Genomic DNA, 25,864 nt, shown 5'->3' on the forward strand with positions numbered 1-25,864 from the left:
AGCACGAGTGTAGTTTTACTTTCTAAAATGCGAAGATTTGAAGGACTGGAAATGTTGGGCCTCTCCAGGTAGCCCATTGTGCTGTTGGTCACCTCCGATGGCCTGCCTTCCTGATGTCAAACGGAGGCCCGTTGACTTCCTCTCCCTTCCCTAACTGTTGTACCCTTATTGGATTTGCCCTTTTCCGAAAGACAGCTTTAAGATCATGGGAGCCTGATTTTGGAGAAGTGCTGAGTGCCTCGTCCTGAGAGGCATTCAAGTAGACTCTGGATGACTGCCTTAATAATGCCAGTGCTGGCGGGGAAGCTTGCCTCGGTAATCTTGAGAACCTTTCCAATCAGAACACCAGGTTCCTGAATGATCTGATGAGCGGAGGGATTCTGGGTTCCTCGTGGAGCTCAGAAAATGGGGAACACGATTACTCTCCTTGAACAAAATTTAATCTACTGAGAAGTTTTGCCTACAAGAAGGAGGTAGCCTTTCTTTCTTTCTTTCTTTCTTTCTTTTTTTTTTTTTTTTACTCATTTCCATTTAAACATTACAGAAGAAGAGAAAAAAAATCAATGATGATTATTTGGGGTGGTTTTTCCTCTTGCTCCCTTGGGTTCCTCAGACAAAGGGGTGAGGCGAGGAAGGAGTAGGTGCTCTGACCAATTTGTCTTGGAAAAGGCCAGTAGCTGAACAAGGAAAGAAAAGGTAAGAATCACATCAAAGCGTGATTGCCCGAGTGTTGTCTTACTGGAGTTAGTGCTGGGAGGAGAGAAGGTATTCTCTGATCTGCAGGCACTAAACACTCAGCTTTTCTGCTTTTCTCTCTTTTAAAGATTTTCTTTATTTGGGGGAGGGGGTGGGACAGAGGGAGGAGGGATCTGAAGCAAACTCCCCACTGAGAGTGGACCCCACGAGGGGCTCGATCCCACGATCACGAGATCATGACCTGAGCTGAAACCAAGAGTTGGCCAGCTCAACCGACTCAGCCACCCAGGTGCCCCTCCTTTTCGGCCTTTATTCCCCAGCTGCCTGCCACTCCACCAACCCAAAGCACTCCACCACTGCTGTTTTATTTTCCTATGACAGCAAATAGAATGCAAACAAAACCCCGCTCTTGAAGCCCCAACGTGAATTTTAAAAGTTGGGCTGTCACTTCTCCAAAGAAGACATACAAATGGCCAACAGACACATGAAAAAATGCTCCACATCACTAGCCATTGGAAAGACAAATCAAAACCACAATGAGATACCAGCTCACCCCAGTTAGAGTGGCAAAACTTTAACAAAACAGGAAACAACAAGTGTTGGGCGAGGATATGGAGAAAGGGGACCCCTCCTACATGGTTGGTGGGAATGCAAGCTGGTGCGGCCACTCTGGGAAACAGTGTGGAGGTTAAGAATAGAGCTTCCCTACAAACCAGCAATCGCAGTACTGGGTGTTTACCCCAAAGATACAGACATAGTGAAAAGAAAGGGCATGTGCACCCCAACGTTCATAGCAGCAATGTCCACAGTCGCCCAACTGTGGAAAGAGCTGAGATGCCCTTCAGCAGATGAATGGATAAAGAAGATGTGGTCCATATACACAATGGAATATTACGCAGCCATCAGAAAGGATGAAGACCCAACTTTTGCATCAACATGGATGGAACTGGAGGGGATTATGCTGAGTGAAGTCAAGCAGAGAAAGGCAATTATCATATGGTTTCACTCATATGTGGATCGTAAGCAATAGCGTGGAGGGAGGGAAATACAAAGAGGGAGAAATCAGAGAGGGAGATGAACCATGAGCTTCTGTGGACCCTGAGAAAAAATCTGGAGGTTTCAGAGGGGAGGAGGGCAGGGGAAACGGTGTAACCAGGCGGTGGATATGGAGGGCACATGCTGTTATATTTATCTAATGAGTCACTGAGCACTGTATCAAGGACTAATCACGTACTACACAGTGGCTACCTGAACATAATTGAAAAACAAAGTTGCGCTGTGAGGTTGGGCCACCGTTAAGACCCGGGATGGCTGCTTGAATCAGGAGGAGGAGCCAGTGGAGTTCAGGGCCGGGCTTAGCAAACTGCGGCCCACTGTTCATATAAATAAAGTTTTATTGGAACGTAGTCATGTCCATTTATGTACTGTCTTGGCTGCTTTCCCGCCAGGACCACAGAGTTGACTAGTTGCTGGAGACCACGTGGCCTGCAAAGTCTAAAACATTTACTGTCTGGCCCTTGACAGGAAAAGTTGCCAACTCTTGGCCCAGAGCAGTGGCTCTCAGCTCTGGCTCAGCGTCACGATCACCTGGGGAGCTTTAAAAATGCAGATGCCCGGGCCCTGCCCCCAGGGAACTGGGTTCTGTTAGTCTGGAGTGGAGCCTAGGCATCTCTATATTTTAACGCTTCCTCAGGTGACTGTCATGTGTGCCAAGGTTGAGAATCACATGTCTAGTCTCTGGGTTGTTTTGTTTTGTTTTTTAAGATTACAGACCTGGAATTTGCCTTTCTGCAGGATTCGTACCCATAACAATGATCCAACCTTGACCTCAATGTCAGAGTGCAGCCGTTGGGTCCCAACCATGTGTCTGTGGCACAGGCACACTAAAATCCTTCTGGGATCCTTGGGGACTCAATATGCCTGAAGAGGGTTGGAGGTGCCCTTGTGTGCACACGGACGCACGCGAGTGTCCATTTGGATGGTCTGTGTCGGGAGGTAACTGTGGTCTGCTTTCAAACCAACGCATGTCTAACAGGAGCCAGTGTCGTGTGAAGCAGTCGTCCTCGTCATGTTGGCACAGCTCAGTGGCTGGACCCCGGCGCAGGCAGCCTGGCCTCTCTCCTGCTAATTAACATGGAATGTTGGTGCCACATCCAGCCCCAACCCCTCGTCGTAGGTCCCAGCCCTCCCTGTCCTGCTCACGGTAGGAATTTAGAGTCACGCTGGTGTCCGTTTCTGTTAGCAGGGAAAGCTGTACATGGGGGTTTCACAGTTTGCTTTCTCCCTCGCATGTAAAGCAAGTATTAACCACCTTGCCTCTCCCCATCCGCCCGGCCTCAGACTGTGTCTACCGGCCAGGATGACCAACTCATCCCAGTGTGCTGGAAACTTTCCCAGTTCTAGCCCTGAACATCCCGAGTCCTGGGGTCCCCCCACCCCCCACCCCGGATCCTGGATGACCCAGGGAAGTGGGACGCCCTAATTCTCGAGATTCCCACGGCTGATCGGCCTTTGCTTGTATCTGAAAGCATCAGTATGTGAGGGCAGGTGCGGGGTTTATTAAAGACAGATGTGCTTAAAAATGCAAATCAAGGTCATTTGTATGAAGTGGAATGTTTTTCATCTCCTTTAAATTTAAAAAAAAAAAAAAAAAAAAAAAAAAGCTGAACCCAAGCAGTCAAGTTAATTCTTCTCATGAGGCCTGGGAAGATCCGTTTGGGGATAAAATACTAGGTCGGCCGTTACTCCACCATTGACCGTACCCGGGTACGAAACAGGTTTTGCCCAGCCCAGCGCCACGCCGCGGGGAGAGTCTTGGCTTACGGTGACTGCGCTAGAGTCTTCTCCAGGCTCGACTGCCAAGTGTGCAGGACTCGGTGTCCTCGTCCACGCCCGAAGCCCTGTTGCTCCCCTCGGGGGAGCGAGCGCTAGGACAATTGAATGGCGGGTGTCAGTTGATTCTCACTGTGCCGGCAACAAACAGTAAATGTGGGCTTCCTCCCTTCCTTCCTGGGGAGCCCGGTTCTCACTTGTGACAGGTATTTGCTAGGACAGGTGGGTCCCCAGCAAAAATCCCAGGATGCCTGTGGCTTAACACAGGGACAGCGTGTTTCTGACTCACTCAGTGGTCCGACCGTGGTATTCCTCATTGGGTGGTGTCGTTGGGTGATCCTTGTCCAAGGGGAGAATTGGGAGTCCAGGCTCCTTCCCTCCTGTGGCATGTCATTCTCTGTGTCCTTGGGGTTGTCCTTGAATAGTGGTCACAAAGCCGGCTCCCTCCCTCCTATGGCCCTGTCATCCTCTGTGTCCTTGGAGCCGTCCTTGTGTAGTGGTCACAAAGCGTGGCGGATTACCCGCGCCTGCGCTGAAAGTGGCCTACCTTGGACCCACCCACATGCCACTGGCCAGGACCCAGTCGTGAGGCCCCCGCCACCTGCAAGGAGGGGGCTGGGAAGTATAGTTTGGCTATGTGCCCAAGAGGAAAAGGAAACAGAGTTTGGCAAACACATGCTAGTCTGTCCCAGGACGTGTGGCTGCCCGGTTCACTGGCTGTCAGGACCCGGTGGAGAGAGACGTCCCTCATTAATGAACATCTCTCTCTATTAGCAAAGCAGACGTCTACAAGGAAGCTGTGATCAGTTTTATGCAGAAGAGTGGTCTGGCTTCAAGCGAGCTTAGTTTTGAACAAGTTAAAGAATTTTTTTTTTAATTGCGGGACTTCTCACAACCTTTAATAGACTGCTATTTCCCAGACTTCTTGAGCTCCTTTTTTTAATTTATTTTATTTTATTTTATTTATTTATTTGACAGAGAGAGATCACAAGTAGGCAGAGAGGCAGGCAGAGAGAGGGAGGGAAGCAGGCTCCCCACTGAGCAGAGAGCCCAATGCGGGGCTCGATCCCAGGACCTGGGATCATGACCCAAGCTGAAGGCAGAGGCTTAACCCACTGAGCCCCCCAGGTGCCCCTGGACTCGTCTTTTGAGAGGCCTTTGAAAACTAGTAGTCTACAGAATGTGGTTCAGAAAACACTGCCTTAGAAGTTAACTCAGTATTCAGAGGACAGAATACTGTCACGAAAACACTCGTGTAAAAAAAAATAAAAATAAAAATATAGCAGAGTTCAGTTTCCCAAGGATCTCGGTGTCAGGAGTTTCCTGAGGTGAGCCTCCATGCTGTGTGAAGAGAATATTTCTCTACCGTTTTTCCCTTTTTTTTTTTTAATCCTTCCCTCCTTCTCTCCCCCTCTCCATCCGTCCTTGCAGAGCTGTCAGGACAGGGTCCCCGTCTTACTACCCATGGCTGAGTGTCATCGTTACTGTCTGCGTTCTGGAGGGGTGTGTGCATGAATGATCCATGCGGGGCTCCTTCGGTCCCCATCTCGCCTTCAGCCGGACACGTCAGGGTGGTCCGCCTGGACTGGTCATGTCACCCTGGTCTGTCCATCTGGGTCGATGTGAAAAATCCCTTTCCCAAGCTTAGGTTTTTATGACTGGCTGGCGTCATCCATCATCATAAAAGTGGACTGAGGTTTAGCGTTGAGGTTAGACAGAATCGCTCACAGAGAAAAACTAGAGCGGCTTTCTTTTTTATTTCTGTTACAGGCAGTATATATATATATATATATATATATATATATATATATATAGCTTAAAACTTAATTTGGTGTGTAATTGGGACTAGCTCTGTGGAGCCCTGGGTTATGGGTTTTGGAGCAGCTGAGAAGCAGGGGCATGGCGGGGCAGGACGTGGTATGTTAATTGGTGGCCTCTGGGACCTGTGAGAGAATTGGATTTGAGTCCCCAGTTAGAATGAGCTTGGCAATTTTATTCGAGTCTCTAGTGGTGCAAACTGGGAAGACCACTGGTTTGCACCAGCTGGAGCAGGTCGCCGGTAGTCTCCGTCTGTGATGCCCCTGGGCGCGTCCCCCGCCTGCACAAGGGACAGAGGCCAGCAGGCGGGAGCCACAGAGAGGGTGACCGCGCTCGGCCAGCTCTGGCCTGCCACTTCTCTGCACACTTAGGCAATAGTAAGTTGCGTGCTGCTGGGCCTGTGGTCCCAAGGAGGGTTTTGCATTTTACTACCAAAGTCTTGATAAAAGGAACTCAGGTCAGAGCAAACATTCAAAAAAAAAAAACAAAGGAAATTAAATGCAAAATCAGTGTGGGTGCAAAACCACATGGAGGCCTTGGCTTTAATACCACCAGAGCCGGTGGGGGGAAGTGGCCCCCGGGAGTCGGAACCAAGGAATGCTGGCCTGGTGTTCCTGAAGCCTGGCCCCTCTCTCCTGTTGAAAAAGAAATTGCCGTTTAATTTGTTTCTGAGTTTTATTTCTCAAGTGAACCAGCATGGGGCCATGTAATGAGCTTGTGTTTCTGGGAGGTGTTGAAAGACGGGAAAGGAGCAAAACCACGGCCAGACGGGGTGGCCGAGAGCTCCCGGGGGTCCAGCAGCAGCAGGACTGGGGGCTGGGGGGATCTGCCGGAGCACTGGCTTCTCTGGGTGCTTCTGGGAGTGGGGGCGGGCGAGACGTGTCCTTGCATGGGCTGCTGGCCGTCCACGGGGAGACCAGAGAGATGGAGCTGTCTCTCTGTCTCTGTTTAAGATCCTCCGGGCCAGCCTGAGCCGACAGAGGAGGGTGGCACGGGTGATGTGAGCCAAGGAGGACACTTCAGTTGAGAGCGGGTCTGAGCCATGGATAAAAAGAATATTTGGCAGGAATGGGAGAGTCTGTGTAAGCCTCTCAGGAGGCTGCTGGTAGAAGGCTTTCTGGATCAGATTATTACCAGAGGAAGCCCTGGAGATTGTCCCCGGTGGGGGCTGCAGCTGTCCCCTGGAGCTGAGGTGGCCATCTGTCCCGTGCCTGGCGGATGGGAGCGGCCACATGCTAGGAACCCACCCCTGCGCCAAATAGAAGTAACGATAGGAAAGTGTGGGGCCCTCCCACCAACCTGCCTGCCCCTGGACAGAAGGGGTGGGTGACTCTCCCACTGGAGACAGGCAGAGCCCACCAGCCATAGCCCGGGTAGCAGCGCCCCTTAGCCAGATGCCCTTGCTGTCCCAGTCCTGGGTATGTGACCCCATGCGCCCCCCACTGCCACTGCTATCCCCTCCCAAGCGCTGACCAGACCGAAAGGAGCGGCCTCCACGACCGCCAGGTTGACTTGTAAAAAGGAGCTTGTGTCCCGGACTTGCTAAAGGCCTGAAGGATACAGGAGCACGTGTGCCCGTGAGGGGCCGTGAACGGTGAGGACAGGCAGGTCTGGTTCCCGACATGCGTCACACGCCAGGAGGTAAGCAGTAATGGGGACAGCTGGGTTTCCGCAGTGCCGCGTGCCCTGCTCTGGGCTGAGCCCTTCGAATGCTGTGCCCCGTGGAAGGCCTATCATCACGGCCACTGCCCCTGCCCCTGTCTGTCCCCTCCTGCACCCTCTCCCCAGCTGCCTGATGACCTGAAGAGTCACTGCCATGCATCTCTCTCTCTCTCTCTCACACACACACACACACACACACGCTGTGGGAAGCGCTTCTGCAATGGCTAAGACTTTCACGACCCCATGACGTAGGTATCATGAGCCCCATTCTATGGATGGGTAAACAGTCTCTCTGGGAAGATAGCAGCAGACCTCTCGTTTGCTGGAGCTTTTCTTTGTATTCTGTGGCAGGAAGGCTGAGACAGAAGCCGGCTGGGGGCGTCCCATAGGCACCCCCCACCCAGGCCTTCTCACCCTGAGCGCTGCTGACATTCAGGGCTGGATACATCTGTCCTGTGGTAGGGGCCATCCTGAGCACGCTAGGGTGTGGAGCTGCGTCCCTGGCCTCAAGCCGCTAGATGCCAGTCGACCCCTCTGCTCCGTGACAATCAAAACGTCCCCAGGTGCTGCCAGATGTCCCACAGGGACAGAGGCACCCCACTGCTTGAGCACTGGCCAGGAGCCAGGCCTATGAGGGGACTTCAGCCCATATAGGGCCTGCCCAGCGTGGGGAGTAGGGCCAGGGCTGCAGGAAAGCCGGAGGACTTCCTGGAGGTGGGTGTGGAGCACTGAGCCCAGCAGCCTGGCGGAGGAGGAGAGCGATGAGGCCTCAGCCTGCCTGTCTGCCTCCTGCCTCTCACTAGGCAGTGCCTCTGATGTTGGAAAGAAATGCTCCCGGCTGACACGTCTGAATGGACATTACAGTGAAGGCCCCCTATGGGAGTTCTGGTCTGCAGTCCTTCTAGTAAATTCTGGTTCATCTACTGGGGAGTCAGAGAGGTGTATGAATTCAGGACTAAAGGCACTCTCAGGAAGAGCCCTCTGGACAATGAAGGAAAAAGAAATGCCTTTTTTTTTTTTTTTTTGCCTGTTGCCAGAAGACAAGCTGGGAACCGTACCCGTGTCCCCTGTCTTTGGTCTCCGGTGCCGCCTATGTACCAGGCTCCAGACGGCCTGTTCCTTCCATGCCAAGCGACAGTCTGGTGCATGCCAGACACTGCCTGAAACAGAACCAAGAGATTGTGCCAATAGTCTCTTTCCAGTTAGATCCAGGTTCTCAAAGTGTACCACGTGGTCACCCAGCAAAGCTGATTAAATGCAAGAGCTCAGGCCCAGGCCCCAGAAAGAGTGAGTCCGGAGGTCTTGGGTGGAGTCCAGGAATTAATTAGCGTGTTAACTGTCACCCTGGAAGGTCTTGGTGTGAGTCATCTGTGGGCCATACTTTGAGAAACACCGAGGCATTCGCTGATCACATTAAAGTTGCATACGTGAGTATCTTCATGCTTTAGCTGTGTGTGTGTGTGTGTGTGTGTGTGTGTGTGTGTGCGCACATGGTTCTAGAAGGATAATCAGTAAATTATCAATAGTGGTGATCTCTGGATGTAATAAGATTTCAACAACAGATTTTAGATCTGTTTCTCTATGCTTTCCTGTATTTTAATTTTCTTATTACGAGCATGTGCTTATAGACAGATAAACCATCAGGCCTTTCTCTTGGGTGAGGAAGAGCAGAGATATTACAGAGGAAATGTTAGAGAGGAAGTAGTTTTAAGGGAAGTGTGGACATAGGGGAAGAAGGCTACAATATAAATCTATTTTAACTCCCAAGCCAACATCCCTCTTTCTATGGTTCCCAACTCCTGAACCAGCCGCTGGTGGCCTGAAAAGGGAGAAAGGTCACATTTTGGAATTGCCTATTCTTTTTTTCTTTCTTTCTTTTTTTTTTTAGAGAGAGAGCGAGTGTGTGTGCATGTGGGTGAGATGGGATAGAGGGAGAGAGAATCCCAAGCAGGTTCAGTTCAACCTCATGACCCTAAAATTATGACCTGAGCCGAAATCAGGAGTCAGACACTTGACCGACTAAGCCACCCAGGCACCCCTGAAATTGTCTATTCTTGGCAAAGCAGGGGGCTAGAGTCACTCCAGGGGTGGCGGGTGGGACTCGGGACGGTGGCTTTGTGCCCAAAGCTTGGGCTTCCCTTTCTGCCTTTCTCCCATGGGTCCCGGGGCTGGCGAGCTCCTCCTCCTCCTCCAGCCTGCCCCACACTGGGGCACCTGGGGCAGCCAGGCAGGCCTGGAGATGGTGCTTTTATAGCTCTGTTATTGCTCTGCTGTTACCCGGCACCCCCTCTCTGGGCCCCACAAACACTCCGTGAAAAGGCCAGACCCCTTCCAGAGAAATCGCTCCCTACACCTTTACAACGTGATAGGTGCGGAGGAAAAAAGGGGCCACGGGATTTATGGAAACTATATAAAGTTTATGGAGTCTTGGCAGGCCAGCAGTAGAACGAGTCTGTGGGGTGGGGGAGGGTATCTCGAAATGGAGAAGGTCATGAAAGAGCGTCAGACTTTGGTGCCGAGACGGCAGACGGAATACTGCGGGTCCCGGGTGCGCCGTGTGACCGTGAGGCCTGGGCAGGTGGCCCTCCCTTAGCAGCTGCCGGTGGAGCCTTGTGGGGGTGATGCCTTTGAATCTTCTCCGCATGCCTGTGAGGAAGCACAGTTTTCCTCCTCCTGTAGAGGGGAGACTGAGGCAAGGGTATATTGGCCGTCGTGAACTTGCCCAAGGTTGCACAGCTAGTGGTGTGTGCCTCACAGGGGATATTCTGGGGCAGGCTAAATTTGCACAGTCTCTCTCCCTCCTGTGTATTGAGCAATGTGTCCCAGTTTCAGGTCCAGAAATGATAGTCTCCATACCCTATTTCAGTTTGGGACTCATCTGTTATTTGTGGTTTAGTCTCATGGTCCCCTGGTGTCTTCTGTCATCATGTTGCCCTCCTGTGGGTCAGCTTTGCTGTCCAAGCTAATCTGTGCTAAGATTCACCCACAGGCCATGGCTGGAAGGGAAATGAAGCCTCCCCGAGATTGGTTGTGGGACAGGGCAGGGCTGGGACACTGCCCTTGCCTGCAGGAGCCCCCTCCATGTCTCACTTCCACTGTGGGATCCTCTTAGGACCCCTGGAGGAGTACCCCCCGGGGTCTGAAATTACCTCCTCTCATCCCTATCAGCCCTGGAAACTTGTTAATTTATTTTGTCTTCATATGTGCCTTTTAGCTTCCATGTTTTCTCTCCTGCTTAGCTGTGAATTCTTGGAGTGCAGATTCCATGAATGTGATTTTTTAAAAAGATTTTATTTATTTATTTATTTGTCAGAGAGGGAGAGTAAGCACAAGCAGGGGGAACAGCAAGCAGAGGGACAAGCAGGCTCCCTGCCGAGCAAGAAGCCTGATGCGGGACTCGATCTCAGGACCCTGAGATCATGACTTGAGCCAAGGGCAGAGCCACTCAGACTGAGCCACCCAGAAGTCCCACCATGAATGTGTTCTTTATCTCTGACTTTGCCCACAGGGTCTGGCATAGTTCCTAGCATGTAATGATCACTGACTAAATATCAGCCAGGAGGGTGGAATGATGGAAGGTTGGATGGGTACATGGTGGATGGATGGATGGTTGGATGGATGGATGGATGGATGGATGGACGGATGGATGGATGGATGGATACTTGGTTGGGGGGAAGGAAGGAAGGAAGGTTGGTTAGATGGATAGATGCATGGACGGATAGATGCATGTTTGGATGGATGGATAGATGGATACGTGGTTGGGTAGAAAGATGGATGGATGGATGGATGGACGGTTGGGTGGAAAGATGGATGGATGGATGGATGGATGGATGGATGGATGGATGGATGGACGGACGGAAAGATGGGTGGATGGATGGAAGGATGTATGATTGGATGGATGGATACATGGTTGGATGGATGGATAATTGCAAGGATGGATAGATGGACAGACGAATGGGTGGCTGGATGGATACATGAGGCATACATAGACTAACAGACACCCAGTTCCTCTTTTGTAGCCTTCCACGTAGTTAAACCAACAGTCCAAACCAGGTTCTCTCAGGCTTTCACTGAATGCACTTCTGTTTCAGGGGACGCACTTTGCTCTCTCTGAAGCCATATGGAGAAACCAGCCTGAGTGTTTGAATGTGTGTGTAAATACTTTACAATCCCATAAACTTGTTTAAAGACAGGTGGGGGGGTGGAGTATAAACCAGGGCCGCCTTTTGGGAGGGCAATTTAGAAGTAGCTATTAAAATGTTAAATGTGCCCACCACTGAGCCCTGCGGTTGCACTTTCAGTTGTCAGGCATGAGACGTACATTCATACGCTTGTGCCCAGAGAACCCCTCAGAAGGGCACTTACACAAGGATGTGCACTGCCACACTGCTTGTGACGCTGAAACACCGGAAACTGCCAAGTGCCATCAACAGAGAAATGGCCGCCAAGCTATGGGACACCCATACCATGTCAAACACTGCAGAGGCAGAAAGGTCCCACGTGGGGCTGGGGGCAGGGTGTGCCCCAGTCTTCTGGAAAACTCTGAGTCTCTGTAGCCCATGGCCCTCAGCAAATGCCCCCCTCCCTCCCTCCCTCCCTCATTTCTATCAACTTCTTTTCCTTTCCTCCTCTTCTACCCACAAAACACAGTTTACTGGAATTAGATCTTTAATTCTTAAGCCTGCTTGCTAAGTGACCTTTCCTTACAGAAAAGGAGGAAAATGAGAAAACAGCAGTTAATGTGCATAATTACTGTCTGCCGGCTCTTCAATTAAAAAGATTGAAAGCCACAATATTAAAATTTGATTTATGGGCAGCACTATCCACCTAATAATGAGGCTGAGAGGGAAAAAGAACCATAGTGGTTACAGAGAACCCTAGCCCCTTGGCTCCCTCGGGAGATAAATTGCCTCCCATTTTCTTAATGCTAAAGAAACATGGAATGGTTTTAAGCATATGTGATATGTTCCTCCAATGTGTTGAAATCCAGAACTTAGTAACTCAGGAGTCTTCTGGCTCAGACATTTCAAGGAAGCTTCCTGAGGGGCGCAGCAGCCTAAGCTGGGGGGCGGGGGGCGGGGGGGTGTCCTGGGGTCCCAGGGTCCCAGGGTACCAAGCCAGCTAACCCTGCAGAGCTCAGGAGCCAGCGGGAAACGCACGGAATCCAGCTGCCGAGTCCCAGCTTGGCTGCGTATTAGCGGTTTGTCCCTCTGTTTCATCATCAGTAAAATGGGAATAACCTCACTGGTTGTGTGATGTTGGGCAGATGCCTCTGTTTTCCTACCGGAAAGAACATTTTCCGTGTGTCTGAATTCGTGGTTATTTATTCTCGTTAAGGGGCTGTGAGGTTGGGCTGGGGGAGAGTGGATTCCAGGTGCCACGTAAGCCGTCGAGGACCCCATTCCAGGAAGGGCTTCCCTTATACAAGGGCACGCTGGGGTCCGTCTGCCATCCGCCTGGAACCCCTCTTGGGAAGAGGAGAGCAGCATTTTGCCCGTATTCTGTTTCACCCAGCTAATGGCATTTCTTTGTTTTCAGTCGAAAGGGAAAATGTGCAGAAGAGGACCTTCACGCGTTGGGTAAACCTGCATCTAGAGAAGGTAAGCGGGGCTCTTGGGCTTTCGTTTGGTGACCGATTCATCCGTGAGTGGGCAATGCAGGAGCGTGGTGGGAGGGAAGGGGTAGCTCGGTGTTTTTGGCTGTTGCTTTTTTCACGTGTTCGTTTAAACATTTGCTAAGTACATTTCACTGCAGTGTCCAGCTCTGTGTTGGGAACACGGACGTTAAGACAGGGTTCTGCCCTCATGGGGCGATCAGTCCAGTTGCGGAAGGAAAGGGTCTGTCTTTAAATAGGAATCAGTGAGCGCATGTTTGAAGACGTTCACTGTCGAACACCCCAGATGCCTCCATGAAACAGAGGGACCCGGGGTGGGGCTAGGGCTGGGCTTCCAGTCCTAGGGGGACAGTAGGGGACCCTCTGTGTGAGCATCATTTGTAGGTATTTGGATTGATTTATGCAAGAACTCAATACCTTTTAACAAAGCCAGATTCCCTTGTTAATCACAGAATATCGCTACTGACCCAACGATATTACCTGCCCCTTTGGGTGCCTCTGGCTTTGTGCATCACACATCTCCTTCAATCCCCACGACAACCCTCATTCCCCCTCCTGTTACCAATGAGGGAAGAGGCTTTTGAGACCTGAAATGGTTTTCCTGAAATCAAGAAGGAACGTCTTCCAGTGGCTTCTTCTCTCTATTCAACTTGACGTTCAACTTCTTTTACCCCTTTTCTTTCTGACACTCTGGGGCCAGGCAATTTGGGATTGCATTTTTGTCTGCAGGCTTCTCACAACGGTCACCATAAAACCAAAGTGGCTGTTTCAGCCCCTGAGAAACAGACAGAAGGATCAGCTGCAGAGGAGAGGCAGGTTGGAGAGTGGATAACCAGCCCAGGCCCGAGCCCGAGCCGGTGGAAATCTGAGCCCTCTGAGCCCTCCCCACACACCAGTTACCCCCGAGGCAGGGAACATTCTAACTTGCCAAGGGCAGGGGGAGGAGAGATGATTTGAAGAGACAGCTGATTCATCAGGCTGCTTGTCCTTCCCATCATTTCTTCTTAAATTCCACTTTGTGGTTCCCCCGATAGATGCAGCCCACTGCACGTTTCCTTATAACATGATAGTGTTCAAGTCTCCCACTTTAGTGAGGTTAGGTGTGTGGATTTTCTTCTCTCCTGTCCTCCTAGAAGGTTCAGAGGCAGCTACTGACTGCCCATAGTTAACCCAGAAGAAGGGGTCATAGGGGAAATCTATGAGATCGCCAAGAAAATAATTGTGGTTTTTCGGAAGTGCAGCTCTTGACCAAGATTCTAATTCGTGCCGTTGACCTTGGGGTCGGTAATGTTTCCCCGAGCAGCCCCTGACCACCCACACCTCTATCCCGCACCTGCACAGTGGGGTCCCCTGGACCCAGGAGGGCTCCCGAGCTGCCCAGGATGCAGAGTTACAAACCACTTGCCAGTTGTTTTGACTCTTGGTGCATTTTCGGCAGGGCTCATAAAGCGAAGTGTTATTTTTGGAAAAAAGGAAAACCGTTCCCCCAATCTAAGTTCGCAGAACTCCTAAATTAATGCCTGATGTGTGTTAGCTGGAAATTCCTCCTGGTGGATGGAGGGCAGCCATAGTAGTTCTTTCTTTCTTTCTCTCTTTCTTAATTGAAAAGCAAATACTGAAAAGGACAGAGCGTAATGCCGCAAATACCCGTACACGCATTCCCCAGCCTCAGGGAGCCCCCGTCCGCGCCTGTCGGATCAGGGATGGCCTCCTTGGCCAAGGCCCCCGTCCCTTCTTCGGGGCAGGTGGGTCGCCCCGCTCTGAGAATAAATCAGATAACACCTGAAACCCACGCCTAATAAACAGGGCGAAATTAACAGCCATGTTTCCAACCTGGAGACTTTCAAGACCAACCTTTCATGTCAAGGAAACCCAGGAACCGCTCAGGGACTTGGGCTTAACTACAATTTGAAGGCTGTCAGAGATATTTACGGAGTCTGGGGCTTCTGGAAAAATTCCTTCATTTACCAAAGGAGTTAGATCATGAAGAAAGCCCTGGGGGTGCTGTTTACTCGGCCATACCGATCTCGTGAAGCCCGCGGAACATTTGGGGGCCCGGCCGTGTTTTCGCTGGAGCAGGTTCAATGTCTCCCGCTGCCGTTCCGCCGCGTGGCCTCCGGCCAAGTCCCCATTTGCTGCTGCCGAGGCCCTTCCAGACGCTGTCGGTGGAAATTACTCTCCGGGTTCGACGCCCAAGCAGGGCTTGGCCGTGGCCGGGGCTGGTACCTGGAAAATTTGTTAGTCCATCTATCAGGGGGTGTTTTGTCTGGGCGTCACGTTTTTCTGCCTCGCGTTAGCAGGAATAACATTTCCGCGAGAGTCTCTGTAACCTGATGCCGTCGTGTTCCGAGCGGAATGTGCCCAGGGAGCTGTGGGGGTTTGCAAAGAAAATAATTTGCCTGGTGGTTAAAAGGCACTGTTGCCCTAGAAGCAGATCCCTTTTCTGTGCACCTGCAGGAGGAATCGGCCTGTATTTGGACTAACGGGGGGTCAGGGGGCTCATATAAGGGGTAAGGAAATGCCACCTTCCTTCATAAAAAAAGAACACAAGGACCCTCCAAAGCTATCAGAAGAAGGAGGCCTTCCTGGAGGGAAAGGTGCCCAGACCACAGCTCCTCCGTGTTTCCGAGGCTCTGCTCGGACCCCTGAGTCTCTGGCTGGTTTCCAGCCGCCAGCCCCACCCCCAGTCCCGTGTCCCACGTGAACGGCCCATTCATTGTACCCAGGAGCAGGCCCCACCTGTTGCAATATTGCCAAAAGCCCCACGACCAAACACTAAATTGAGAATTCACGCTGGGGTGAGGGCGTATTACAAAGGTGCATTTCTAGAGTCTGTTCCCTGCGATTCTGTACGCTAAGTTCTCATCATACAGCATTGAAGGACCTGTTATCAAGTCGGTTTGGTCAACAGCAACCTTTCTTCAGGCAAAGTATTAACCTCGAACCCAAAAGAAAGGCCAGTAAGAGCTAAACCTCTCTGATGAAAGCATGGGGTGCCAGCGATAAGACTCCTTCTCAGCACCCCCAGGTCCCCATAGGACACCCTGAAGCTGTTCTGCTCCAGGCCAGGGTTCCAGGAAAAACATGCTTGGAGATCTGTGTGCTGGGGCCTCTGACTGACAGTTTCCAGGCCGCCCTGGGAGCCCCCAGGCCACACATCCAGCGAGAGTCCTGGTGGACACAGTTCACCTAGACAGTCGAACTCCCTGCATCCAGGCCCAGAGAGGAAACCCCAGGCGCAGCCCCCAGCTTTGCGCACCCAGGCCTCCTCCATGCTCCAGATCGCGGGGGCCGAGTTGCCCCAGGGAAGCCTACCTGTGGCTCTAAGACCTCGCAGACCAGGACAGCCAGGCCCAGGGACATTAAGGAAAATAACCAAGGCCCAGTTCCTGTTGAGGGTAGAGCCTGGATTTGAACTCAGGAACTCCCTTGATTCTTAGTGGAACAGGTAAGAGGAGCATCTTGAGGTCACACTGGTTCTCCAGAAGTCTGGCTTTTGGAGAAGAACCAAGGGAGTGGCGTTCAGAATGCTAGTTAACATTTTTATACAATTTAATTAGTTTGATTTGTAATAATAAGCATGGATTACTTTTGTGGCTAAACATAGAAATATACATGAACACCTATGATAAATCAGCCTCCCAACCTTTGCGTCCCTAACAGGCCTACGAACTTGGTGGGGGTGGGGGGCGGAGAAGGGATTCTCCTCCTGAGCCAGCCGTCCAGTCTGTCCATCCGGCCCCTACTCACCACAGCTGAGTCACACACACTCGCCGCCTTCCTGGCTCCCTCCGCCAGGGGTCCCGCCACCTCCAGAGTTGGACTGAAGATTGATGAAGGTCAACTGGCACGTCAGGAGGGTCATGTTCGGAGATGGAGCAGTGTGGGAGGCGGGGAATCCCTGTGGACACTGGCACCGAGGCCCAGAGGGTCACTGACTCAGCATCATGGCATCGTGACATGGGTCTGGACAGCGCCCGCGGGCAGCCAGTGCGTCCTGATGAAGGAACAGGACTGTTGGTACGAAAGAGCAGATCTGCCCAAACACTGGGGGCGTCACCTAGCCTCTTTGAGCCTCAGTTTCCCCAGATCTAAAGTGAAGGGCTTATACTAGGTAATTTCCTAGAAGTCCTGCTGGAATCATTTTTGAGCCTCAGTTTCCCCAAATCTAAAGTGAAGGGCTTATACTAGGTAAGTTCCTGGAAGTCCTGCTGGAATCATTTTATTCTATGGAGAGCGATAATGCCCTTTCTTGCTCCCCTTAAGGAGAAGTGTGGATGTAATGTAATGGGGATGAGGGAGGGGGATCCCAGATCTCAGGGTCCCAGGGATCTCCAAGGTCCCTTTTGTGATCAGCCCTTTGGTACCAAGTCTCCTCCCTGGTTCACCAGCCCAGGTGTGCCTTCCCCCCGCCCCCAGGGACTGCCTGTACCCAGATTTGGATGCATGGAAGTCTTCTCCGGGGGGAGACCTGCAGCTCGGACACAGATTGGTGGATTTCACAGGCCACTAATCAGCTGCTTTTTCCCGCTTCTTCAACAGTGCAACCCACCTCTAGAAGTTAAAGATTTATTCGTTGATATACAAGATGGCAAAATCCTAATGGCTTTGTTAGAAGTCCTGTCTGGGCGAAATCTGGTACGTATGTCACAGAGGGTCAGGGAGACATCAGCTGCAAAGGAAAACTGCTGGTCTGCGTTCAGTACACAGCTATATGTACGCGCCCATGCCTGGCCATGCGCGATCCCGTGACCAGAAACTTGGAGGGGTGACATTCCTTTCTCAGTGACCAAGAGTGATACAATCATGAATAGCTAAGCAGCATCTTTTTTTTTTTTAAGTAAATACGCTTCAGTAAGTAAATAAATAAATGCTCAGTATTTTCCGGGAGTCAGCTAAGGGTAAAGATGGAAACTAGATCATTAAACTTTAGCTCTCCAGGCATTATAGTAACTAGCCAAGAATCAGGAAGTTGGAGGAGAAAGGCATCTTGCCAACCGGATTCCATTACCCGCCTGAGGCTAAAAATACAACTGCTGGCTTCTAGAACCTTCTCTTAAGTATAGTCATTCCCCCTTATCTGCAGAGGATACGTGCCAAGACCCCCAGTGGATGCCTGAAACTGGCGGCAGTACGGAGCCCCGTCTATGCTATGTTTTTTCTAATACACACATCCCTCTGATGAAGTTTAATTTAGAAATCAGGCACAGTGAGAGATTAACAAGGATAACTAATGATAAAATAGAACAATTCTATCACCACATACGGTCACAGAAATTACGTGAACATGAAAAAAATAAATTAAATTAAAAACAAATTATGTGAATGTGAACTCTCCCTCTCTCACAATGCCTTACTGTCCTGTCCTTATCCTTCTCCTCATGATGATGTCAGTTGACATCAAGCCCACATGGTGAGAGGAAGCGAGGGGAAGGGACGTAGGTCCATGATGTAGCATGAGGCCACTCTGACCCTCTGACCACACGTCAGAAGGAGGGTCCTCGGCTTCTGGACTGCAGTCAGCTGAAAGTGAAACCACATTTAAGGGGCGAGTGTGATAGAACCGTGTTGTACTGAAGCAGCCAAGCTCGAGGGTCCTTCTACTGTGGGTCTCTTCCCTGCCTCTCCACGTTGTATGTGTCCGATGTGTGCAGGTTGGTCCTTTCTCTCTCCCCTTCCCAGAGCAGGGCTTCTGAACCCCAACACTGTTGGCATTTTGGGTCTGATAGTTCTGCATCGTGGGGACTGTCCTGGGCATTGCGGGATCTGTAACAGCAGCGGTGGTCTCTACCTACTGGATGCCAGTCGACCCCCAGGGATGACAGCCAAAAATGTCACTTGACATTGCCAGATGTCCACTGAGGGGGCATGGGGACCCGGCCAAAATGCCGGTGCTGTTGAGAAACCGTACTCTAGAGTCTAGCATTTGATGTGGCCTCTGTTCCCCATGGTGGCAGAAGAGAAGGCACAGCCATGGGTCACAACTCTGCCAGCCTATAGCTCGGCCAGTGCGGACCTCTCCAGATCTACTTCTAATTAGAGTTAAAGTCAAGAGTGTATCCTGCTTTCAGATCTACTGTTGCTGGGATCTCATTGTACCCATTTAACCCTTCCCGTCTTCACCTCCCAAAGCAAAACGGGAGATTCCTGTTTGCCGCTCCAGGGGGGCTGTGCAGAATCTCATAATGAACTCTCACAAGGGATGGACCCACTGTGGTAAAAACAGGGTTCGTTTCCTTAGGGCTGATGAGCCAGCAGCACAGTCCCCATAGGCTTCCTGCAAAAGTGTATCCTCCTTCCATGTTCTGTGATTCTAGCGACACACACTCCCACTCAGCAGTCCAGGCCACTGGTTGATAGACACCTGTCCTTGGTGAGGTGGGGGGGGTCTTTGTTGGGGGGGTCTTTGATTCTAAGCTAAGAACTGGCCTCTGCCTGCCCGCTAGCTTGGCTGGCAGGTCCCCGCCGGTGGAGCTGACTCCCACTGGTTTGCCGGGTAACGTTACCCCACCCAGCCGGAGGCGCTTCGGAGGGACTTGCTGGCTGATTTAGCAGCTGTAGGGACACCCCGGCTGGTGCTCCCTGCCTGACCCAACCATCTGCGTGGGGAGGAGAACGCGTCCCTGGAGGTCTCTGGAGGGGGGGGGTCGATATCAAAGCCAGGAGCCGGGTCAGAGACAACAATGTGACAAATCTGTCCCCTGTTTAACCTGCCTAGGTCCTCCCCATTCACCAACTCAAGTGAGTTTAAGTCCCAAGGACCGTACATAAGGGGTGGGCTTCAGCTGCGGGCCCCTAACTTTCCTTGGGGTTAATGAGAAAGAGGCAGCGACAAAGGCCCGCCCCACAGCACCGCTGCCATGGCGCGCCTCTGCTGCAGTCACACTCGTTTGCTCTGTTCTGTCTTGCAGCTGCAGGAGTACAAATCCTCATCCCATCGCATTTTCCGGTTGAACAACATAGCGAAAGCACTTAAGTTTTTGGAAGATAGCAACGTAAGTATTTGAAACACATCTTGTTAACACAAGCTTTTCTTGCAACGAGAAGGACGAGGGCCAGTCACAGGAGAGGCGTGAAAAGGGGACCCTGCTAACACGGCAAAATTTAAGTTTAAACATAACAGGACTCCCTCCGGCCAGCCTTCAACTGGACAGATGGTCCCTGACTCCCTGCCCGCTGCGGCCTGTCCATCCGATGTCATCTCTGCCGGGCACCCAGCCGCGGGAAGGGTAGACCAGCAGGCTGGCCCTCCGACTTTAGTATTTCACATTTCCTTCTGTATCCCTTTGAAGCATGATGCAGCGAGCGTGCCACAGTGGGGTCCTTCCTCTTAGCAAGGAACTTTCTAGACTGAAGTTAGCTTTTTCTGTATTTTGGGCTCTGCTTCATGTCCTTCAAAAGTGGGGAGGGGCGGTCCTAGAGGGATGAACTTTCCAGAGCTGCTCTTCCAGTAAAGCTTCACCAGGTAGCCCAGGTAGAAAGTCCACAGCTTGCCCCACATATCGGAGCGTGCAAGAAAACCTCAAGTGTGACGCACATGGGGTTCTTAATAGTAAGCAGTGGAAGCTGACCTGGGCTGCTGTAAGCAGAAAAGGAATTCGTGGAAGGGCTGCCGAGTGCACCCAGAGTGCCTTACTGGACTGAGGTGTGGGGAATCCAGGGATGTGAGGTGCCAGGACCACTGCAGAGCCTGCCTCCCCACAGTGTAAGGACCCGTGAGCACAGTCCACTGTACGGCCCCTGAGAATGAATTCTCAGTGTTACACATTCAGATTCGAAGGCCTGGGCCACCATGCCTGGGTCCCGTCCAGTTCCACGCTGCCATGGGGGAGGGAAAGCCCTTTCCCTTTTGAAGGAGGTGGGCTCCACCTCCCATACTGTGGGGAAGGCTCCAGATACAGGAGGGAGCTCAGGTGATGGCAGCAAGGAAGCCTGGTAACAGTTTGCTACAGTGGCTTTCACACAGCCAAAAAGGGGGAGGGAACTCGGGGTGCCTGGGCGGCCCAGTCATTTGAAGAGACGACTATTTCAGCTTAGGTCAGGATCTCAGGGTCTTGGGATCGAGCCCCGAGTCAGGCTCCACGCTCAGCATGGAGTCTGCTTGGAATTCTTTCTCTCCCTCTGCCCCTCTCCCCTCCCCTTCTCTCTCTCTCAAATAAATAAATAAATCTTTTAAAAAGAAAAGAAAAGAAAGGTGGAGGCAGCCCAAGTGTCCATCAGCAGATGAGTGGGTGAACAAAGTGGGTCTGTCCCCCCGGTGGAATATTACTCACCCATGAAAAAAGAGTCAAGTACAACAACATGGTGGAATCTTGAAAGCATTGTGCCGTAGGACAGGAGTCAGACACAAAGGACGTTATTCTTTGACTCCATTCATATGAAAAGTCCAACACTGTCTTTCAATTTTCTGTCTTTCAAGACAGAAAATAGGGGCACTTGGGTGGCTCAGTCAGGTAGGCATCTGCCTTCAATTCAGGTCTTGATTCCAGGGTCCTGGGATCAAGCCCCACATCGGGCTCCCTGCTTAGCAGAGAGCCTGCGTCTCCCTCTCCCTCTTTCTGCTGCTGTTCCTGTTTGTGCTCTCTCTCTCTCCGTGTCAAATAAATAAAATCTTCAAAAAAAAAAAAAGACAGAAAATAGATTCATGGCTGCTTAGGGTTGTAGAGGCGTGATAGTTCAAGGGTATGGAGTCTTTTGTTGAGGTGCTGAAAATGTTCTAAAAATTGTGATGACAGGCGCGTACCTTCATCAATATACCAAAAACCATTGACAGATACAGCTTACACGGGTGAATGGAACAGAATGTGAGTTACAGCTTAATAAAGCTGTTCTATATTTTTTTTAAGACCGACTTATTTAGAGAGAGCGAGTAAGTGCACATGCGTGGGGGGAACGCGGAGGGGGAGAGAGCAACGCAAGCAGACTCCCCGGTGAGCACGGAGCCCGACGGGGGGTGGTCAGTCTCACACCCTGAGATCATGACCTGAGCCGAAGTCAAGAGTCAGAGGCTCAACTGACTGAGCCACCCAGGCGTCCCAAGACCTTTTTTTTTTTTTAAAAAAAGCAGGTCACATTTCATGAAAATGTCTGGCCGGTCTGCGGCGTTGGCTTCACCCTGGCATTGGCTCCTATGGTGCTCGGAGCTCAGGTCCTGGGGCACACCTGGCGGGCTTCCAGCTCGGGAAAATCAGGCCAACGCTCCAAGCCTCAGTCCCCCCATCCATAAAATGAAAGTGATAAAAACACAGAAGCTCATTGAGGATTGGGTGTGCCCGGCCCGGTGGAGGTCAGCCAAGTGCTGGCCCTGGGCCAGGGCTCCGTGGGCACCTGCTCTGACTTCTTCCCTGCCCCCCGCATCTCTGCTTCTGGAAGGGAGCACCCGGCATGGCTCTTCTGGGCAATGTGTCCCCCATTCCCAAAGCGGCCCTTTTTGTGGTAACGTAGAGCCTTGGAACAAGTGCCTGGGAGGTTTGTTGCTCTTCCTTCCTGCTGGTCGACCCCCAGCCCTTCCCTGCCCTGTCCGCCGCCCCGAGTTGTTGGGCCTGCAGTGTGGGCAGCGGAGGTGGCGGGTCTGCTTCCAGCAAGCCTTCGGAGCACATTGAACAAGTGTCTTCTGTGGGCCTGGGTTGTGCCCGGGGTTGGGGACACACAGCTGCGTGAGAAGCACGCCTGCGCCTTCGGGGAGCCTGGAGTCCGGCGGGAGAGGCCTCACATGGCCAGCACGCTGCGTGTCACACCAGGGGCATCCAAGGGAGCCATGATCCCTTCGTGGTTGGCAGGGGCCAGCCGGGGTGGCGGGCCGCGCAGGTAGGACTGGGGAAGCCCACAGCTAAGGCGGGAAGGCCCGGCCTCTGTCATCCTCCGCGGCTGGTCCAGCAGCCGACTCAGCGTCTCCCAACAAGGCCGCTCTGGCATATTTTGGCTTGGGAAGGTTTCCCATAAAAGCCCAGCTCAGAGGGCCACGCTGGGCTTCCTCCAGGTGGGAGTGAGGCCCGAGACAGGCCCATGGGCTGCTATGATCCCAGTGCACGGCGTCGCCGATGGGAGGGGGGCCGTCAGCGAAGGGAGTCCGGAGACAGCAGGACCCCGTGTGGCAGGTGACTCCTCCCTGGGATGGGGCTGCCCCTGAGGAGCGCGAAGAGAACGCCGGACCCAAATTCCATCAGCCCTTTAATTCACAACGTTGACGGATGCCTTCCGGGCTCCCGGCGGCCGGAGTCGTGTGCTCTCTGCTAGCAGACCGGGACCTCGGGAGTCTCTCCCCCGATCAGGAAAGCCCAGCCCTACCGACGGGGGTCATCAGGTCCCCCTGACACATGGAGAGAACCTGAGACCCGCGTGGACAGCTGGGAAAAGGCCCGGGGAGGAGCGCGAGAAGTATTTGAGCGAGACGCGCTCCTCGTTCTTGCTTTCCTGGGTCTCCTGGCAGAATTGTGCAGAGTGGATTTGGGAGGAGAACTTGACTGACTTTAATTCTCCTCTCTGCCCCCGAAGAATGGTTTTTACTTCTGTAGAGGAGTTGGCAAGGAAAGAAGCCAATGTGCCCGAGGCCGGTGTGGCCCACAAGCCCTTGTGATTATCTCCCGCCCTTTCCAGAAGAAGGGTGCGGACCTGTGCACTCAGATTCTGTTTGCAGGATAAAGCGATATCCTCAACCCTGAGCGCACATCAGAATCACCTGGAGCGCTGGTTCCAAGGGCAGGTGGCTGGGCCCTGCTCTCGGACTTTCTGATTCCTGATTCGGGAGGATGAAGGAGAGAATGTGTATTCTAACCAAATCGCGGGCCGTGCTGTTGCCCCGGGCCAAGGGAACACACGTTGAAAACGAGTGCTGTAGGGATTCACCAAGAGCATCATCCCGTGGTCAGAACATAGTTAAATAAATAGGTTAGTCCCCTAAGAGTTTCTGTAATGGGAGCATTTTAACCAAAATACTTAGTAACGGTGCACCGGGCATGGCTCTTCTGGGCAGTGTGTATAAGTCTTACACCAACACTCTCTCTTTATCTCTCTCTTTCTTTCTCCCTCTCTGTCTCTCTCTCTCTCTTTCTTTTCAGAGAGAGGGAAGAGAGAAAGAGGCAGGAAGGGGATGGGGGGGCAGAAGGGGAAAATCGTGAGCAGACTCTGCACCCAGTGAGGAGCCTGACATGGGGCTCGATCTCACAACTCCGAGATCATGGCCTGAGCCGAAATGAAGAGTTGTATGCTCAACCGACTGAGCCACCCAGGCACTCCCTGCCCCCCGCAAGCCGCTGTCTGTACTTAGCAGTGGATAATTATCTTAGCCATCGGTGGTCCATGATTGCTGTTGTTGGTGCTCTGTGTTTGTCCAAACGTGTTAAATCTGGAGGTTTTGTGCTGTTGGTGCGGCATGCAAACAGACCAGCGGGCACCACCATCTCCCCTTGAGAACAATGACCAAGACCTTTCCTGGCTCTGGGTCTCAGGCGCGTCACATTTAGCCTCGGTGAGATTTCCTCACCCGACACGTAGGGATAACAGAAGCACCTACGTTGTGGGGCGCTTGTGAGGTCGAACTGAGTTCCTCCTTATGAGGAGCTTATGATAGCGGCTACTGGTAAGTACTGTGGACACGTTTAATAAACTCATTTACTTGTGTTCTGCACGCGAGGCCTGAGTGATAAGACGAGAAAGAGTGAGAGGCCCACGAGGGCATCACAAAGGAACAGGCTGCAACCTTCTGGAAGGCCCCACATTAAGCTCCTCGATTGCTTCTCTGCAGGTTAAACTGGTTAGCATCGACGCAGCAGAAATAGCAGACGGCAACCCCTCTCTGGTTCTTGGGCTGATATGGAACATAATCCTCTTTTTCCAGGTAAAGTGACTTCTGTGACACACAGTATCATCTCCTTGAGCCTGGTTAGGGCCAGCAGAATGGGGTGGGGGGGTGGGGGCCACGTCGAGGGAGACTGTGAGATCGTGTTCCTGACGGATTGTGACTTCTCTGCGTCTTGAGAAAGAACCAGGGACCATCTGATTGCTGACCATCTGGGTCCCTGTGATTTTAATAGGGATATGAACTCCGTCCTCCAGAAGGGTAGAGCCGTCCCCTTGGGACTTAGGGAGTTACAGATTTATTTCAGAAAATCGTTTTGTTGTAAAGCGGGGAAATAGACATTTACTGAATGAATGAATGAATGAATGAATGAAGTAAATGTCACTCCAACCAAAAACTGAGCTTGGAATTACTTTACTAAAATGACCGACGCGCAGAAGAGAGAATTAGGGAGTGGGTGGGGAAGATGGCTGTGGGAAGGGGCACGTGTGACAGGTGAGACCCTGCTCTCCATCCTTGGTGACTTCAGCCTGTTTTTGGAAACACGGATTTTATAGGGAAGGACAGAATTGGTGGCTGGAGTCTGAGGGTGGCATTTAAAACAAGCTCAAGTTCTTGTCCCCGAGCAGGAGGGAGTAAGCCGACATTTTGTCTTCTAAAATCCCCTCTTCTGAAATAGAATGTCCTGGCTCATTGAACTGTCCTGCCAAGATCAACAGTGACCTGCCCAGTGGTGATGTGTTGGGGCTTTTTTCTCGGTGCTTGCGTTGCTAAGAGGAATGCGCACAAACAAGGTTTACGGACAACAGACCCAGTTCCGTGTGAGCCTTGAGCTTAAAAAAACAGTGTTATATACAGGCTCCAATTACTAATGTCTCTTATTAAACTCTCCGATCAATGCTGGAAACATCTTGAAAATGTGTCCAAGGTCAAGGCCTTAAATCTACCCCCGATCATTCATTCATTCATTCATTCAGTAAATGTCTAATGAGTTTTTCCTACGTGCCAGGCTCTTCATACACAAAGTCCTGCCCTCTTGACACTCTGGGACCACAGACAAGGAAGTCCCAGAGTACAGAACTGTGTGGCGCAGGTTCTGATCAAAGTATGAGCAGAGTGTTAGAATGCAGAGCACGAGCAAGCAGAGTAGGGAAGGGAGTGAGGTAAACTTCCTAGAGGAAGTGACGCCAGAGCTGGGTTTTAAAGGATGAGTAGGAGTGCGTTAGACCGGTTCTCAGACTTCGCTGTGTGTAGAGATAGTACAGATTGCCTGGGGGAGGTGTTGAAATGCGGATTCTGATTCTGTAGTTCTGGGGCAGGGCCTGGGGTTCTGTATTTCTTGCAAGAGCCGCATGATAGGAGCCAGGAATCTGGTGATGGAGGAAAGGAACATCCAGGCAGCAGGACCAGGAGGAACACAGGCATGGGGCTTAAAACAGCCTCCT

General features: G+C 51.8%; 1 protein-coding gene across 3 annotated transcripts in view; it reads left to right on the plus strand.

Annotated features, from left to right (window-relative positions):
• Window positions 1-25,864, plus strand: part of CLMN (calmin) — a 105,949-nt gene that overhangs the window by 59,766 nt on the left and 20,319 nt on the right. For all 3 annotated transcript variants that reach the window (XM_044229752.1, XM_044229753.1, XM_044229754.1), the window contains exons 2-5: window positions 12,547-12,608; window positions 17,165-17,260; window positions 19,534-19,617; window positions 24,366-24,458. In XM_044229752.1, coding sequence (XP_044085687.1) covers window positions 12,547-12,608; window positions 17,165-17,260; window positions 19,534-19,617; window positions 24,366-24,458 — 335 coding nt within the window. The remainder of the gene's footprint in view (window positions 1-12,546; window positions 12,609-17,164; window positions 17,261-19,533; window positions 19,618-24,365; window positions 24,459-25,864) is intronic.

This window comes from Neovison vison, chromosome 13 (genome assembly GCF_020171115.1).
Source record: "Neovison vison isolate M4711 chromosome 13, ASM_NN_V1, whole genome shotgun sequence".
NCBI classification, from domain to species: Eukaryota; Metazoa; Chordata; class Mammalia; order Carnivora; family Mustelidae; genus Neogale; species Neogale vison.